Raw genomic sequence first — 18,130 nt, 5'->3', positions numbered from 1 at the left:
TGAGGGCAAAAGGGGGGTGCAACTCAGTATGAGGAAGGTGTTCCTAATGTTTTGTATACTCAGTCCATTAATATGTTGTTAATATATTATATGTGTCATAGACATTTTGAATCTCCTCACTACATGCAAATACGAGCGTTTCTGAATTTCACCAGTTGAAACAGGGCAGCTAAATATCCTGGTTGTAAGCAAACCACAATATCCAGAATTTGGAGCGATTCCAGGACATTCCCAGGGCAAAAATTCTGAAATATATCTATAGTGCATAATTATCTCTGAAACACTCTCTCATCCCTTATAATCAAATCAAAATCCAATCAAGTCTAATTTTATTGGTCACACACATATTTAGAAGATGTTATTGCGGGTGTAGCGAAATGCGTGTGTTCCTACCTCCAACAGTACAGTAATATCTAACAATTCACAACAATACACACATCTATAAGTAAATAATGGAATTAAGAAATGTATAAATATTAGGGCAAGCAATGTCGGAGTGGCATTGGCTAAAATACAGTAGAATAGAATACAGCGTTGGCAGACAGCACCAGCCTCTCGAGAGCCCTGCGGTTGCGGGCGGTGCAGTTGCCGTACCAGGCGGTAATACAGCCCGACAGCATGCTCTTAATTGTGCATCTGTAAAAGTTTGACAGTCTTAGGGGCCAAGCCAAATTTCTTGAGCCTCCTGAGGTTGAAGAGGCGCTGTTGCGCCTTCTTCACCACACTGTTTGTGTGGGTGGACCATTTCAGATCAGTGATGTGTATGCCGAGGAACTTGAAGCTTTCCACCTTCTCCACTGCTGTCCCGTCAATGTGGATAGGGGCGTGCTCCCTCTGCTGTTTCCTGAAGTCCACGATCAGCTCCGTTTTGTTTTGTTGACGTATTGTTGTGAATTGAGAGGTTCATTTCCTGGTACCACTCCGCCAGGGCCCTCACTTCCTCCTTGTAGGCTGTCTCGTCATTGTTGGTAATCAGGCCTACTATTGTTGTGTCGTCTGCAAACTTGATGATTGAGTTGGAGGCGTTTGTGGCCACGCAGTCATGGGTGAAGGATCAGTGAAGTGGAGGTTGTTTGCTACCTTCACCACCTGGGGGCGGCCCATCAGGAAGTCCAGGACCCAGTTGCACAGGGTGGGGTTCAGACCCAAGTTTGATGATGAGCTTGGAGGGTATTATGGTGTTGAAGGGTGAGCTATAGTCAATGCACAGCATTCTTACATTGGTATTCCTCTTGTCCAGATGGGATATAACAGTGTGTAGTGCAATTGTGATTCCATCGTCTGTGGATCTATTGGGACGGTAAGCAAATTGAACTGAGTCTAGGGTGTCAGGTAAGGTAGAGGTGATATGATCCTTAACTAGCCTCTCAAATAACTTCATGATGACAGCTGTTCTGCGCATGCTCTGAGGACGCGGCTAGGGATGCCGTCTGGGCCGGCAGCCATGCTAGGGTTAACACGCTTAAATGTCTTACTCATGTCGGCCACAGAGAATGAGAGCCCTGGAGTTGTTGAATTGCGACTCCACTTTCTCTGTACTGATGTTTTGCTTGTTTGATTGCCTTACAGAAGGAGTAACTACACCGTTTGCATTCAAACATATTCCCAGTCACCTTGCCATGGTTAAATGCGGTGGTTCGCGCTTTCAGTTTTGCGTGAATGCTGCCATCTATCCATGGTTTCTGGTTTGGGTAGGTTTTAATAGTCACAGTGGGAACAACATTCCCTATACACTTCCTGATGAACTCAGTCACCGTGTCCGTGTATACATCATTGTTATTCTTACAGGTTACCCGGAACAAATCCCAGTCCAAGTAATCAAAACAATCTTGAAGCATGGATTCTGATTGGTCAGATCAGTGTTGAATAGACCTTAGCGCAGGTACTTCCTGTGCATATAGGAATGGGGGAGCAAAATGGGCGGGGGAGGGCCTTGTAGGTATCCCGGAAGAGAGAATAGCAGTGGTTGAGTGTTTTCCCAGCGCGAGTACTGCAGTCAATGTGTTGATAGAACTTCAATAGTGTTTTCCTCAAATTTGCTTTATTACAATCCCCAGCTACAATAAATGCGGCCTCAGGATATGTGGTTTCCAGTTTGCATAAAGTCCAGTGTAGTTCCTTGAGGACCATAGTGGTATCGGCTAGAGGGGGACTATAAACAAATATAATTTTCTTGGGAGGTAATACGGTCGGCATTTGATTGTGTTCTAGGTAGGGTGAACAAAATGACTTGTGTTTCTGTACATTATCACAGTCACACCATGAGTGGTTAATTATGAAACATACACCACCGCCCTTCGTCTTCCCAGAGACTTCTTTATTCTTGTCTGTGTGATGTACTGAGAACCCATCTGGCCGTATGGATAGGGACAGTATATCCAGAGAGAGCCATGATTCCATGAAACAGAGTATGTTACAGTCCCTGATGTCTCTCTGGAAGGAGATCCTCGCCCTGAGCTTGTCTACTTTGTTGACCAGAGACTGAACATTAGCCTTCTGAGTCGGACTACAAGTCCACTCTGAATACCGTCTTGGAGCAGCCTCTGGGATAAGTTCAATTACCCAGGGGGGTGCGAACAAAGGATCTAATTCGGGAAAATTGTATTCCTGGTCGTAATGCTGGTTACTGCCGCTCTGATATCCAAAATGTATTTCCGGCTGTATGTAATAACACAATTAGCCCAGAATGTTTTTTTTATGTAAGTAACACCCCAAAAAACTAAATACTGCAAAGTTGCTTAGGAGCTAGAAGCAAAGCTGCCATGTCTGTCGGCGCCATCTGTATGCTTTTTAGGGAGACTGGAAAAACACCCCAAATAGTGTCTAGCGGGAAAGTTTCCTTTTAAGGTTAAGAAAAGTAACGTACACCCCTGAAGGAGGGGGATTTAACTATTTAGTAGGGTTTGAATGGGGTGTTTTGTCTTGAGCTATTTAGCAATGCAAATTTGTTCAGCTTTAAAACATACTTGTGTCTCGTGGTTGTTAAACAGTGTTTTTACATTTCAAATAGTGTACAAAACTGTCTACTAACCAAGTTTGGATCTTTGATTTTATATGTGAGCTTTTTTTTAACATAATAGACTGACATACCATACATTCTCTATTCACCTGTTATACACGGGGTGGGTCTAATCCTGGATGCTGATGGGTTAAAACCGCGTTCCAGCCAGTGCCTATTCCACAAGTTACTACCGGCTAAGGCTATGACGTTGAAATGCCTATTTACTGTTCCATCTCACTGTGCTATCCATCAACCCAACCAGGCAATTTATAAACTTTATAAAAATCTCCACTGTAGAAAATCATCTTAGACATGATCTCTAATTTATTTTGGACTAGAATTTGTTTTTCAACAGCGGAGATTTGTATAAACCGTGCTATCTGTCTCTGCGACATTTGCAACATTGTTTCAATATTGAAATTCGATCTCCAGCTGTCCCATATTAATGAACGAGTTGTGAGTCGGGACGAGACAGAGAGGCAGGCAGCTTTTCTCAACCAGCCGAAATCATGAATTAGCGTAATCTTTATGGATATGTATACAAAGAAATGTCAATAGAAAAACAGGTCAAGTTAAATGAAATGCAGCTAGTTTGCTGTATTTCCAGCTTCAGTTTGAATTGATTTTGTTAGCTGTGTTGTTGGCTAGCTCCTCTAAACAGTGTCCTGACGAGAGAGCACATTTTCATTAGCTCATTGTTATAGATGTATCCAAATGCTAGAAAACAGCTTAAATAAATGCAAATCATGCTACTTTTCTGTTATTTGGGTTTCACTGTTTGACGTGACTGTGTTAGCCCAAGTTGGCTGGCTAGCAAGTAAGGGGATAACAACTGGCAATAGAGGGGCCTCCCGAGTTGCGCAGCGGTCGAAGGTGTTGCGGTGTCACGACAGCATGGGGTTTGATCTCAGGCTGTGTCACAACCGGCCATGACTGGGAGTCCCATAGGGCGGCACACAATTGGCCCAGCGTCGTCCAGGTTAGGGGAGGGTTTTTAGGGGAGGGTTTGGCCAGGGGGGCTTAACTTGGCTCATCGCGCTCTAGTGGCGGGCCAGGCGCCTGCAAGCTGACCCTCATCGTCAGTTGAACAGTGTTTCCTCCGACACATTGGTGCAGCTGGCTTCCGGGTTAAGTGAGTGTGTGTTAAGAAGCAGCAGGACTTGGAGGGTCATGTTTGGAGGATGCATGACTCAATCTTCGCCTCTCCCAAGCCCGTTGGTGAGTTGTAGCGATGAGACAAGATCGTAACTGGATTACAATTGGATATCACGAAATTGGGGAGAAAACTGGCTTCTGAGGTTTGACATTTCCAGGTTGAAATTTCTGACTTGATTTTCCCTTATGAAAAATGTATCAGCCTCTACACAAATGTCCATTAATTATAATCAACATAATAATTCACATTTCCTGTTGCAGCAGGATTATTTTCCTGCTGTGGCAAACTGGCTCAAATGAACCTCCTACATCAGTATTATGTTCTCTACTCTAGTTTAACCTCATATTATTATTTTCTGACCTCATGTTATTCACCTGGACATTGACCAAAGAGAAATCACATAGAAAAACTATAGACTAGGTGGGAATTATGCTTTATCATAAACTTGTACAATGCTAGCTGTAGCCTTGACATGTATAGCCACTGCTAGACACTATACAGTTAAAGTCGGAAGTTTACATACACTTAGGTTAGAGTCATTAAAACTCGTTTTTCAACCACTCCACAAATTTCTTGATAACAAACTATAGTTTTGGCAAGTTAGTTAGGACATCTACTTTGTGCATAACACAAGTAATTTTTCCAACAATTGTTTACAGACAGATTATTTCACTTATTTTTTTATTTTATTTCACCTTTATTTAACCAGGTAGGCAAGTTGAGAACACGTTCTCATTTACAATTGCGACCTGGCCAAGATAAAGCAAAGCAGTTCGACACATACAACAACACAGAGTTACACAAGGAGTAAAACAAACATACAGTCAAGAATACAGTAGAAAAATAAGTCTATATACAATGTGAGCAAATGAGGTGAGATAAGGGAGGTAAAGGCAAAAAAAAGGCCATGGTGGCGAAGTAAATACAATATAGCAAGTAAAACACTGGAATGGTAGATTTGCTGTGGAAGAAACTTATAATTGACTGTATCACAATTCTACCTCTGAGAGATGAACGTACTTTGGTGCGAATAGTGCAAATCAATCACAGAACAACAGCAAAGGACCCTGTGAAGACGCTGGAGGAAACTGGTACAAAAGTATCCATATCCACAGTAAAACGAGTCCTATATCGACACAACCTGAAAGGCCGCTCAGCAAGGAAGAAGCCACTGCTCCAAAACCAGACTACGGTTTGCAACTGCACATGGGGACAAAGATCGTACTTTTTTGAGAAATGTCCACTGGTCTGATGAAGCAAAAATAGAACTGGTTGGCCATAATGACCATCGTTATGTTTGGAGGAAAAAGGGGGAAACTTGTAAGCCGAAGAACACCATCCCAACCGTGAAGCACGGGAGTGGCAGCAAGCATCATGTTGTGGGGTGCTTTGCTGCAGGAGGGACTGGTGCACTTCACAAAATAGATGAAGTCATGAGGGAGGACAATTATGTGGATATTTGAAGCAACATCTCAAGACATAAGTCAGGAAGTTAGAGCATGGTCGCAAATGGGTCTTCCAAATGGACAATGACCCCAAGCATACTTCCAAAGTTGTGGCAAAATGGCTTAAGGACAACAAAGTCAAGGTATTGGAGTGGCCATCACAAATCCCTGACCTCAATCCTATAGAACATTTGTGGGCAGAACTGAAAAAGCGTGTGTGAGCAAAGTGACCTACAAACCTGACTCAGTTACACCAGCTCTGTCAGGAGGAATGGGCCAAAATTCACCAAATTTATTGTGGGAAGCTTGTGTAAGGCTACCCGAAATGTTTGACCCAAGTTAAACAATCTAAAGGCAATGCTACCAAATACTAATTGAGTGTATGTAAACTTCTGAGCATTTCTGTAGGGGATGATACACTCTTCCTAAGGGAAAATCAAGTCTGAAATTTCAAAGTGGAAATTAAAAACTTCAGAAGCCTTTTTAAACATCAAATACACTACACATTTTAAATTACCTGCATTGCTGGAAAGTTATCCTACAACATGGTGATCAAATTAAGATCCGACATCTATGCTAGCTGTCCTTGACCCTATAGTAAATCATAGTGCTGCCTATTTAATCTATTTCTGTCCATTTTGTTGTGTGCAAGGAAGTTTGTTTACACTGTCCCACACTATGCTCGCTGGCTTCCCTTTGAGCTTTGATTTGATGTGTTAGATCTCTCTGATCAGATTGTAAAAACAGATATAAAATTGAATTGATATAGATGGCTTGATATGCCTCATTCCGTCAAAGTACCGGTAGTACATTGGATTTCCTCCAATTTTTGCACACTACTGTATGTTTAAAAGGCCTTTATGGCCTTCAACTGTTCTGTCACAATTTGTTCCATACACGCATGGTGCCCCAGCCTCACTGTGCAGTCCAGTGGGAACATTTAATCAGTAATCAATCTTTAATCATTACATCGTCCTTCACTGTGAAGTACTGCTACTGTGATGGCTGGGGGGGGTGTTTTGAGGTTAATTTGTTCCGGGTGACTGACTGCTTCAGGCCCAGGTCACCTGATTATTGGTTACATAGGATATATTAACCCCTCTTTCTCTCTCTCTTTTTTTCTTTCTTTCTTTCCCTCTCTCATTCTCTCTCTGCAGTGGAAGGGATGAAGGTGGTGGAGATAGAGAAGTGTCGCAGCGACATCAAGAAGCTCCGGGAGGAGATGGCCTCCCGGAACAACAGGTTAGTCACATGGTTATCTGATCATCTTTGAACCTTGACCTCTAGCTTTGACTTGAATCATGATAACGATTAATCTTGACCCTTTAGCTTTGACCTGAATCCTGATAAAGATGTCCAATGTAAGCCTGAATGGTGTTTGTTTTCTGCGTCTTACATTGAATAGTCTTTCTTAGCTCCTAGTTAGAGGAAGTTAGTAGAGGAAGTGTTGGAGGAAAACTTCCTCTCCCCTGTCTGTCATTAGCAGGGCTTTAAAACGACTGCCCCCAGATCAGTAAGTAGCTTTGCACGTGCCTTGGCTTGTGCGAGCAGTAATGGCTCATACTGATATTGTTACAGACTGTTACATCCTGTTATATAGGCCTACTGATATTCTTACGAAGGCTTGCTTATATCTTAATATTTAATATTTCATTACAGTCTTCGCACTATGTTGTGTGTGTCTATGGTTGGATTTTATTAATTGGTTACTGCTTGCTTTGTACTGTAGTCATTTCCTGGATGACAACAAGAAGCTGACACCTCGCAGAGATGTGCCCTCTTACCCCAAAGTAAGTGAGTGGTCTGCAAATTCCTCCTACTTCATTGTCACTGTCAGTCTGTGTTTTGTCATTGTCAATGAGCTTGTTATCAGGTATTGTATGTCCATAGCGTCAGAACACCACTTTTGAATGTCCAGAATCAGTTGTGTGATCCTCTGGTCCTCCGTAGCGCAGTTGGTAGATCATGGTTCTTGAAACATCAGGATAGTGGGTTCCATTCCTGGAAACACCCATACGTAAAAAAATGATGCACACATGACTTTGGATAAAAGCATCTGCTAAATGGCATTCAAATTAAAATAGTGTGAGAGATGCACCTCCTATTATCAGACACAGCATCAAAGATGATTTCCATTCAAAAAATGGTCAAGGTTCCTGTCTGTGTAAGTGGGCGTTCCCTCACTTGCGTGAGCATGATTTCCCGTGTGAGCTCACGGTTCCTCTGTAATATCTGGCGTGCTCATAAGATAGAGGGAACGCCCACTTACACAGACAAAATTGCTTTCAATGGGAAACTGCCCAACAACAGTCATCTCTGGTCTACTTATTCCCCCCACCCACGCTCACCCGCCCCGCCCTACCAGAAAAAAATTACCCTGTGAGATGTTCATTTCCGTCTCTGACAGCTTGTCCCTAGTTAGGTGTACCCATCTTAGATGTGCCTGTGTTTCCCCTAGATTTCATTGGTAGGCGGAGTGCAAAGGACCTAGTGGCAAGCTGCCTCACTTAAAGAAATACAGGGTGAAACTAACTGAGGTTAAACCTGTAGTCAGGTATGCCCAGGTGTGTGTGTATGTGTGTGTAGAGGTGAGCCCACAGCCAGCGGAGAAAAACAGGGTTAACTGGGAGCTCTGTCGCCTGCAGTACATGCTCTCGCAGCAGACCATAGATGCCCTCAGAAAGCCTGCCTTTGGCCTCTGGCTGTGGGAGTCCAACGAGGTAAGATGCTGACTTCACTTTGTTCTTCTCTCTCCGCCCCTTCTGTTCTCTATCTGCATGCGTGTGCGTGTGTGTAGTACCACCTGTCTCAGGAGACAGTGGAAGCTCTCAGACAACCCACCTTTGATGTGTGGCAGTGGGAGCCCAATGAGGTGAGGACAGGGGGTTGGGCCCTAGAGGTTCAACTTCCATAAACACTCAACTCAACCATAGAGTTGTTGACCATAGAGGATCAACTACAACCATATATAACTGTTGACCATATGTGGTCAACCGCAACAAAGTATCGCTCACCTTCGGTCTCACTCCTCCTCCTTGCTTCATGTGACCAGATGCTGAGCTGCCTGGAGCACATGTACCACGACTTGGACCTGGTCAAGGACTTCAACATGAACCCCATCACACTGAAGCGGTGGCTGGTAAGACGGCTAGAGATATCTACAACTTTTCAGAATCTGCTGCTGCTCCACTTGTTTCATGTTACGAGTGGTAGGTTTGTTGTTGCTGTCTAGTGGTCTTACACATTCACTCATTCTTCCCTCTTTCTCTCATCCCCTCCTCCCTCCCTGCAGCTTTGTATCCATGACAACTACAGGATGAATCCCTTTCATAACTTCCGTCACTGTTTTTGTGTCACCCAGATGATGTACAGCATGATCTGCCTCTGCAGCCTACAGGTAATACCGCAGTAATACCACAGTAATACTAGAGAGAAGCTGAGAGATGTGTCTGAAAGATAAATTCTACTCCTTTGGAGATGCTCTCTTAGACAGTAATACCACAGTAATACCAAAGGTAATACCAAAGGTAACACAGACGGTAATACCACAGTAATAATACTACAGTAATACAACAGTAATACTGTAGGTAATACCACAGTAATATACTACAGTAATACCTCAGCGCTATAAAAGGGCAGCACTAATACTGGAGGGATGAGAATGAGGGGTTGGTGAGGAAGAATGATGTTTGTACTTGAAGAGGAGGGGCGAGGAGGAGGGAGAGAAAAGCTGAGAGGTGTCTGAGAGATAAATTCTACTCCCTTGGAGACGCTCCCTTAGACATCATCTCGAACCCTGTTGTCATGGACAACCATTCATGACAGGTTTATTAATCAAAGCCTATAATGGCCGATTACAAGACGCCCATGTTAATGATGTGCTAATGAGATCTCACAAACACACACTCTTTCACACAACACACACTCACTTACACAAACATGCATGTACCTACGTGTGCATAGTTGCATGATGCACACACACAAACATACACACACACATGCTAACACAGATGGCCCATTAGTTGTGCCACTTATAATAATAATAATTGTGAATTGTGTGTCTTCCAGGAGACGTTCACCCAGGTGGACATTCTGATTCTGATGACAGCTGCAGTGTGCCACGATCTGGATCACCCCGGATACAACAACATGTAATCCATGCTTTTATTCTCGCTCTCTCTCTCTCTTACTCTACCACTGCCATCTGTCTATCCTAGTTCGATATAGTCCAGGTTCCATTCAACAAACAAGCCCCTCTCTGTCTCTCAGGTACCAGATAAATGCACGGACGGAGCTGGCAGTACGCTACAATGACATCTCCCCTCTGGAGAATCACCACTGTGCCGTAGCCTTCCAGATCTTCTCCCAGCCCGACTGCAACATCTTCTCCACCTTTGACCCCGAGGCCTTCAAACAGATACGCCAGGTAGTGTGTGTGTGTGTGTGTGTGTGTGTATGTGTACTACTATAGCAGTAGTCTAGTCTATATTCTGATCTAACCGCCTATTTCTGTCTTAGGGAATCATCACACTGATACTGGCCACAGACATGGCACGACATGGCGAGATACTGGACTCCTTCAAGCATAAAGTGGACAGCTTTGACTTCACTGATGAAGAGCATGTCACTTGTGTAAGGATACACATGACTATGTATTTGTCCCTACCATAGAATGCATATTTTCCACTCCCTTACAGTTTGTGCAGTGTCTTTGTCCTACTGCCCGATGCAGTAATGCTATATTTACAACTTCACTATGTATGTTTGTTAGTCCTTTGTGCTGCTATCTATGTGAAAAAATCGAGTAGACCCCTTCCCTATACTGAACTCTGCACTGTGTGACCTTTGGCCCGCCCAGCTGAAGATGGTGCTCATTAAGTGCTGTGACATTTCTAACGAGGTGCGACCCATGGAGGTGGCTGAGCCCTGGGCGGACTGTCTGCTGGAGGAGTACTTCATGCAGGTATGTGAATCCCTATCTATACTGTACACTTACCTACCTATGCATGTATTTCAACAGTAGTTCTAACATGTTTAATTTGGCTCTATACTCCAGCATTTTGGATTTGAGATTAAATGTTTCATTTGAGGTGAAATTTGTCCAAATACTTATGACATCTTCAAATGGGGGGACTAGATATATGAAAAATACCCTCAAATAAAAGGTGACATTCTGTACTGTCACTGAATGTGATTTAATCTCAAATCCAAAATACTGGTATAGTATAGAGCCAAATAGAACTGTCCAAATACATACAAATACATACAAAGGGGAGTTTTTTATTTATTTATATAGTACATAGCCTACTGTGTAAACCCCCATATACTGTATATGTGTTTTTATACAGTACATAGCCTACTGTGTAAACCCCCATATACTGTATATGTGTTTTTATACAGTACATAGCCTACTGTGTAATTCAAGGTATGTGTCATACCTGCCTCATATCTCAATATTGATACATTAGTCTGTGTGAAAATGGAACAACACATTTCCTGAAACATTGTATTTTGACATACAGTATACAGTGCCTTCAGATATATCCCTCAACTTTTTCCACATTTTGTTGTGTTGCAAAGTGGGATTACAATTGATTGAATTGCCATGTTTCTAACATTTGTAAAATAAATATGAAAAGTTTTTAAAAAAAAACGAATATAGTATTCAACCCCCTGAGTCAATACATGTTAGAATCACCTTTAGCTGTGATTACAGCTATGAGTCTTTCTGAGCTTTGCACACCTGGATGGTACAACATGTATTATTTGTTTTATTCTTTACGCTCTGTCAAGTCGGTTGTTGATCATTGCTAGACAAACATTTTCAGGTTTTGCCATATATTTTCCAGACGATTTAAGTCCAAACTGTAACTAGGCCACTCAAGAACGTCCAATTTCGTCTTGATAAGCAACTCCAGTGAATATTTGGCTTCCTTTTTTTCACTCTGTCATTTAGGTTCATTTTGTTTAGTAACAACAATATTGTTGATCCATCCTCTGTTTTCTCCTATCACGGCCATTCAACTCTTTCACTGTTTTAAAGTCCAAAAGCTGAAGAACATGCGCACATCCAGGTACTTTCCACAGGTGCTGGAGTTGTAGCCAAACTCCTGGAAAACAGAAAGGAAAACACTGCTCACTGCTGCTCATGCTCCCAGGTGATATTTATTTAGAACTACGTTTCGACCCTTAGGTCCTCATCAGGCATCAACATCTCAGGTGGGTGTAGAAGGTCCTATGTATAGGGGCAGTACTCAGTGACTTCTTGAAACATTAGGTAAACAAAAAAAAAATGTTTAACACATTTCAATGTATCAAAATATATGATCACACTATCACGACTCAGGATATGACCCAGATGCAGAGGAGGAGGCGGAGAGTACAGTTGTCATAATATTTATTATACAAGGGGACAGGCCAGGCCAGGGCAGGGCAGGTCGAGGGCAGGCAGAGGTCAGTAGTCTAGGGCAGAGTCAATGAGGTACAGAATGGTAGGCAGACTCAGGGTCAGGGCAGAGTCAATGAGGTACAGAATGGTAGGCAGACTCAGGGTCAGGGCAGAGTCAATGAGGTACAGAATGGCAGGCAGGCAGAATGGTCAGAACCGGGAAGACTAGAAAACAATAACTAGAAAGACTCAAAACCGGGAAAACACGCTGGTAAAACTTGACGGGACAAGACGAACTGGCAACAGACAAACAGAAAACACAGGTATAAATACACAGGGGATAATGGGGACAAATGGGAGACACCTGGTGGGGGGTGGAGACAGGCACAAGACAGGTGAAACAGATCAGGGCGTGATACATACACAAGGAATGTGATCAATATTTACAGTAATATACATACACATACAATATTCAATTAGGATTCAAAAAAACTATTAGGACATATTGAAACTATAAAAACAGTTTCAAGTCAAACTCCTCGTTAAGGCCAAGAGGAGACAGTGTGTTCAGCCTGTGGATCCAGAAAGAATCCCTTTGAAGAAGTTTACTCTCAATGTCCCCTCCCCTGCATAACATCTTGACCATTTCTATTCCAATGTATCTCAGAGAACTAATAGGATGTCCAGTACAAAATGAACAGAAACCATATTTCTTGTCTCACCTGTCCGTATATTGCTACGGTGCTCACTGATCCGTGTCTTAAGGCTTCTACGGGTTTCCCCTATGTAAGACAGACCACAAGGACATTTCCAACATGTAAATAACATTGGTGGATATGCAGATAATCAGGCCCTTTTAACTTAAATCTTTGTCCCGTGCGGTTGGTGGGTAAATGAGTTGCATTTGTACGTGAAGCTGCATTGAGCTCATTGGCCACATTTGTAATTATCCTCCGGAAAGTCTCCCTTTTCTCTGGTGGGTAATCAGATTTAACCACGATGTCTCTCACGTTTGTGCGTCTTTTTAAAGACCGTATGTGGGGATATTTAAAAATGGGTTTCAATTGTGGGTCATTATCAATAATGTACCAGTCCTTCCTGATAATGTCCTTAAATGCCTTCCCCAATGTTTCAGTATCGGTGAGTATTGGGTGAAGCATGATGGGACACATTCTGCTTTTTCTTGAACTTTTGTTTGAAGGTTTTCTAACTGTGTCCTTCAAACTGATCATTGACATGTTTTACCCGATTGTCTTTGTACCGCATTTCCTTAAACCTTTGCGTGAGGTCCGTGGTCTGGTTCGGATAAGAGGCATCAGAGCGGCATTTTCTTCTGATACGACTGAATTGACTTATAGGGAGACTTTTAATAAGTGGACGTGGATGAAAGCTGTCACCTCTGAGGGTGTTCCTGTCCGTAGGTTTCGTATAGACATCTGTGGAGAGGGAGGTTTTGTCCTTGATAACCATCACATCAAGAAAACTGATTTGTGATAGGTCATAGTTAATGGTGAAATGAAGGTGTTCATTCATATAGTTTTGATAAGCATGGAATTCCAAAAGTTTGTCCTGGGTGCCTGCATAGTTCACGAAAATGTCAACCAAATATCTCAGAATTAGGAGAATATTGGAGAGAAAGGGGTTAAGGTCTGGATTCAGCACCAACTGTTTTTCAAACATTCCTAGAGATATATATATATTTACAGTATAGCAGTCAAAAGTTTGGACACACCTACTAATTCAAGGGTTTTTCTTCATTTGTTACTATTTTCTAGAGTAATAGTGAAGATGTCAAAACTATGAAATAACACATATGGAATCATGTAGTAAGCAAAAAAGTGTTAAACAAATCTAAATATATTTCATTTTAGATTCTTCAAAGTAGCTACCCTTTGCCTGGATGACACCTTTGCGCACTCTTGGCATTCTCTCAAAGGAATGCTTTACCAACAGTCTTGAAGGAGTTCCCACATATGCTGAGCACTAGTTGGCTGCTTTTCCTTCACTCTGTGGTCCACCTCATCCCAAACCATCTCAATTGGGTTGAGGTTGGGTAATTGTGGATGCCAGGTCACCTGATGCAGCACTCAATCACTCTCATTGGTCAAATCACAGACACCAGCACCAGCAAAGCACCATCACACCTCCTCCTCCATGCTTCACGGTGGGAACCACACATGCTGAGATCATACGTTCACCTACTCTGCATCTCACAAAGACACGGCGGTTGGAACCCGAAATCTCAAATTCTGACTCATCTGACCAAAGGACAGATTTCCACCGGTCTAATGTCCATTGCTCATGTTTCTTGTCCCAAGCAAGTCTCTTCTTATTATTGGTGTCCTTTAGTAGTGGTTTCTTTGCAGCAATTTGACCATGAAGGCCTGATTCACGCCGTCTCCTCTGAACAGTTGATGTTGAGATGTCTGTTACTTAAACTCTGTGACGCCTTTATTTGGGCTGCAATCAGAGGTGCCGTTAACTCTACTGAACTTATCCTCTGCAGCAGAGATAACTCTGGGTCCTCCTTTCCTGTGGCGGTCCTCGTGAAAGTCAGTTTAATCACAGCGCTTGATGGTTTTTGCAACTGCAGTTGAAGAAACTTTGAAAGTTATTGAAATTTTCCGCTATCTTCTGTATACCAACCCTACTGTACCTTGTCACAACACAACGGATTGACTCGAACGCATTCAGAAGGAAAGAAATTCCCCAAATTAACTTTTAACAAGGCACACCTGTTAATTGAAATGCATTCCAGGTGACTACCTCATGAAGCTGGTTGAGAGAATGCCAAGAGTGTGCAAAGCTGTCATCAAGCCAAAGGGTGGCTACTTTGAAGAATCTCAAAAATAAAATACATTTTGATTTGTTTAACACTTTTTTTTTGGTTACTACATGATTCCATATGTGTTATTTCATATGTTGTATGTATTCACTATTATTCTACAATGTAGAAAATGGTAATAATGAAAAACCCTTGAATGTGTACTGTAGGTGTGTACAAGCTTTTGACTGGTACTGTATATCTAGAAATGTTTGAAAAACAGGTAGTGCTGAATCCAGTGATGCCGAAACCCAATAAATTACTGGAAGTTTATGTATAGAGTGTGCGACTCTATTTTTTTATAGCTCATAGTTTAGTCAGCACATAAAATAATTATCTCTGGGTGTGTGCCAGCTCATGTTTTTTTATTCAAGTATATAGAATGGTAACATGAAGAGTACACAGAATTTAATTTTCAGGTATATGGTCCACAATTTTTTTTTAAATATGTAAAATCAATAGAGTCTCTAGCATACGTGGGGAGGGAGATCGCCCAGGGTTTCACAAAATGGTTTACAAAGGTAGAGATATTCTCTGTCCGTTACTACTCACAATGGGCCTGCCTGGTATAGGTGGTGTCATGCTCTTGTGAATTTTGGGTAGCGCGTATATGACAGGTATGTTTGGGCAGTCAACTTTCATATACTCATATTGTCTTTGTAATTTCCCCTCCATTCAAAAATTGACAATTTAATATGGATCAGAGTTGAATTGATTAGTAGGGTTCTTTGGGAGTCTTTTGTAAAATTCATCATCACCATGTTGTCTCAGAATTTGTTTTAAAGTCACAATTGGCCTCATGGAGAAATTCATGAGCGGTTTTCATTCTCTCCAGCAACTGAGTTAGGAAGGACGCCTGTATCTTTGTAGTGACTGAGTGTATTGATACACCATCCAAAGTACAATGAATAAGTTCACCATGTTCAAAGGGATATTCAATGTCTGCTTTTTATTTTTACCCATCTATCAATGGGTGCCCTTCAATGCCTCTGAAAACATCCTTGGACTTTTTCCTTGGTTAAATCTGTGTTTGAAATGCACTGCTCGACTGAGTAAGCTTACAATTATCTGTATGTGTGGGATACAGAGATGAGGTAGTCATTAAAATATATGTATGTATATATTGTACACAGAGTGAGTCCATGCAACTTATTATATGACTTGTTAAGCACATTTTTACTCCTGAACTTATGGCTTGCCATAAAGTGGATGAATACTTATTTACTCAAGACATTTCAGCTTTTCATTTTTAATGAATTTGTAAAAATGTGAACTCATCGGATATTGTTGGTATGCCAGTGACACACAATCTTGACTTCATCCATTTTAAATTCAAGCTGTAACACGACAAAATATGGGGAAAGTAAAGGGCTGTGAATACTTTGAAAGTACTGTAGATACACTATTTACCATTTGTATAAAGAATTATGGATTGCACTGACATCTTTCTCTCTCTTCTCCACCCTTTCCACAGAGTGACAGGGAGAAGGCAGAGGGTCTGCCTGTGGCCCCCTTCATGGACAGAGAGAAGGTCACCAAACCCACCGCTCAGATCGGTTTCATCAAGTTTGTCCTCATCCCCATGTTTGAGACCGTCATGAAGGTGAGCCATGGATGGATGGGACTATAAAAAGAGAATGTTGGAGTGATAGGACTGTGATGATGATGATGATGATGGTAAACGCCTGCCTCCTTTCTCTCTCTGTGTGTGTCTCAGCTGTTCCCTCAGATTGAGGATGTGATGGTCCAGCCTCTGAGAGAGTCGCGAGACAGATACGAAGAGCTCAAGCAGATTGACGATGCCATGAATGAGGTCAGAGGTATTTGTGTGTGTACATGTGTTTTTTATATTTTTTATATAAGAAGGACATGTTTGCATGTTCTTATGTGTAGCAGCGGTGACTAACAGTCCTGTGAATGTTTCTACTTTAGGTGCAGAAAAAGAAAAGTGAGAACTTGACTATGGGGAAGAAGAAATGAAAAGCACAAAGGTAGGTGTTTTTAAACTGGCTGCATTGAGCAAAGTCTTTCTCTATACTGTATGGCTCTGGTGCGGTGTAGATGAAATGAATGTGTGTTCCTCTGTTTTAACTCAAACTTCCTACAGTGGTAAAGGTTGAGTCAGCATAGTCTGAGGAATGGGACCAGAGGAAGATGGAAACAGACCAAGCTACTTGACTGACTGGCCGGATGGACAATCCAAAAGCTTTTATCAGGGAATGTCGACTTGTACAGCAGACTACTTCAGTGAACAATATTTAGATTTTCTCTTGTTTTTTTTTATGTTGTTTTATACAGAATGTACAGATTTTTAGTTGCCTTCGTTGTTTCCTACAAAATAAAAGGTTTACTTTAATTATAACCTTTCACATAATGTTTTTTTATTTTGTTTTAAAACATATATTGCCATTATTAAAGCTTATTAGTCTTATTTCTAGACGTATTTATGTTCATTTTAGCTGTGGATAAGTTTCATATGATTAAGATAGACAGAATGGATGAGGAGCACTTGTTACACTCTCTGTTCTACTCTTTGCCATGTAGCGCGTCAGCCTGTGCACTCAGCATTCTGAACATTCCAAACATCATACACACGTGGCCTTGTTGCTGTAGATCAGAAATGTGCCTTCCTTCCATATGCCTCCACTCCCTGTTTACTTTCTGCATATTCCTAGCGAACATAGCAACTATTGAAGGTTTAAGGAGCTGTCAGTGTGGGGGTGACCCATACAAAACGTGACTTAGTCAAACAGGATGTTGAAACACCTAAAGCCTTTCAATGCAGAACATACATGCCAAACATACAAGGGTTTATTTTAAGAAGAAAATGCATGGTAAGAGTATTATGGAGGGTAGACAATGAATGACAGATATGCACTGCCACTGCAGCATGATCAGAATCCTGTTCCCCTGGTTAGACGTTGCATTCATCAACCAATGGTTGCGTGCCACGTCAACGACTTTGATGTCGGGCACCAGATTGCTGTGTGGTTAGCTGATAAGTAAAATACCTATCCAGGCATGGTGAGATCTGGCATGAGTCAACAATACCTGGGCAGGGGAACGTGCTCATGATGGCAACATACTGTACTTTGACAGTGGAAGGACTTGGGCCCCCAGTGGTCAAGGTATGACACTACAGGCACATCCTGACTAGTTCAGAGGGGTATTAGTATTTCAGAAAGATGGTTTAACAAATTCAGGGTTCCCTGAACATATCTGGCTTGTGTTAACCAGGTGAGGGAGTCCAGGATTCCTTGGTTCCAGAACAGACGCTTCTCATTTAAGTTGTTAGCCTAAGTGGAGCGCAGATTGG

The 18,130-nt window shown here is 42.0% G+C and overlaps 1 protein-coding gene across 6 annotated transcripts in view; it reads left to right on the top strand.

The window, feature by feature from the left end:
- LOC110501414 (high affinity cGMP-specific 3',5'-cyclic phosphodiesterase 9A) overlaps positions 1 to 17,243 on the top strand; it is a 35,635-nt gene extending 18,392 nt beyond the window's left edge. For 5 of the 6 annotated variants that reach the window (XM_036958758.1, XM_036958760.1, XM_036958761.1 and 2 more), the window contains 13 exons: positions 6,760 to 6,844; positions 7,332 to 7,392; positions 8,400 to 8,474; positions 8,655 to 8,741; positions 8,895 to 8,999; positions 9,671 to 9,753; positions 9,872 to 10,028; positions 10,121 to 10,234; positions 10,461 to 10,565; positions 16,289 to 16,417; positions 16,532 to 16,627; positions 16,747 to 16,805; positions 16,922 to 17,243. In XM_036958758.1, coding sequence (XP_036814653.1) covers positions 6,760 to 6,844; positions 7,332 to 7,392; positions 8,400 to 8,474; positions 8,655 to 8,741; positions 8,895 to 8,999; positions 9,671 to 9,753; positions 9,872 to 10,028; positions 10,121 to 10,234; positions 10,461 to 10,565; positions 16,289 to 16,417; positions 16,532 to 16,627; positions 16,747 to 16,794 — 1,145 coding nt within the window. In that variant the 3' untranslated portion in view covers positions 16,795 to 16,805; positions 16,922 to 17,243. Of the gene's footprint in view, positions 1 to 6,759; positions 6,845 to 7,331; positions 7,393 to 8,247; positions 8,323 to 8,399; positions 8,475 to 8,654; positions 8,742 to 8,894; positions 9,000 to 9,670; positions 9,754 to 9,871; positions 10,029 to 10,120; positions 10,235 to 10,460; positions 10,566 to 16,288; positions 16,418 to 16,531; positions 16,628 to 16,746; positions 16,806 to 16,921 lie in introns of all 6 variants that reach the window. The other variant, XM_036958759.1, reaches the window with a different exon arrangement.
- Positions 17,244 to 18,130: the final 887 nt, after the last annotated feature.

Source organism: Oncorhynchus mykiss, chromosome 22 (genome assembly GCF_013265735.2).
Source record: "Oncorhynchus mykiss isolate Arlee chromosome 22, USDA_OmykA_1.1, whole genome shotgun sequence".
In the NCBI taxonomy this organism is placed as follows: Eukaryota; Metazoa; Chordata; class Actinopteri; order Salmoniformes; family Salmonidae; genus Oncorhynchus; species Oncorhynchus mykiss.
Note: the sequence above shows the minus strand (reverse complement) of the source record. Positions and strands in the feature narration are given on the sequence as shown.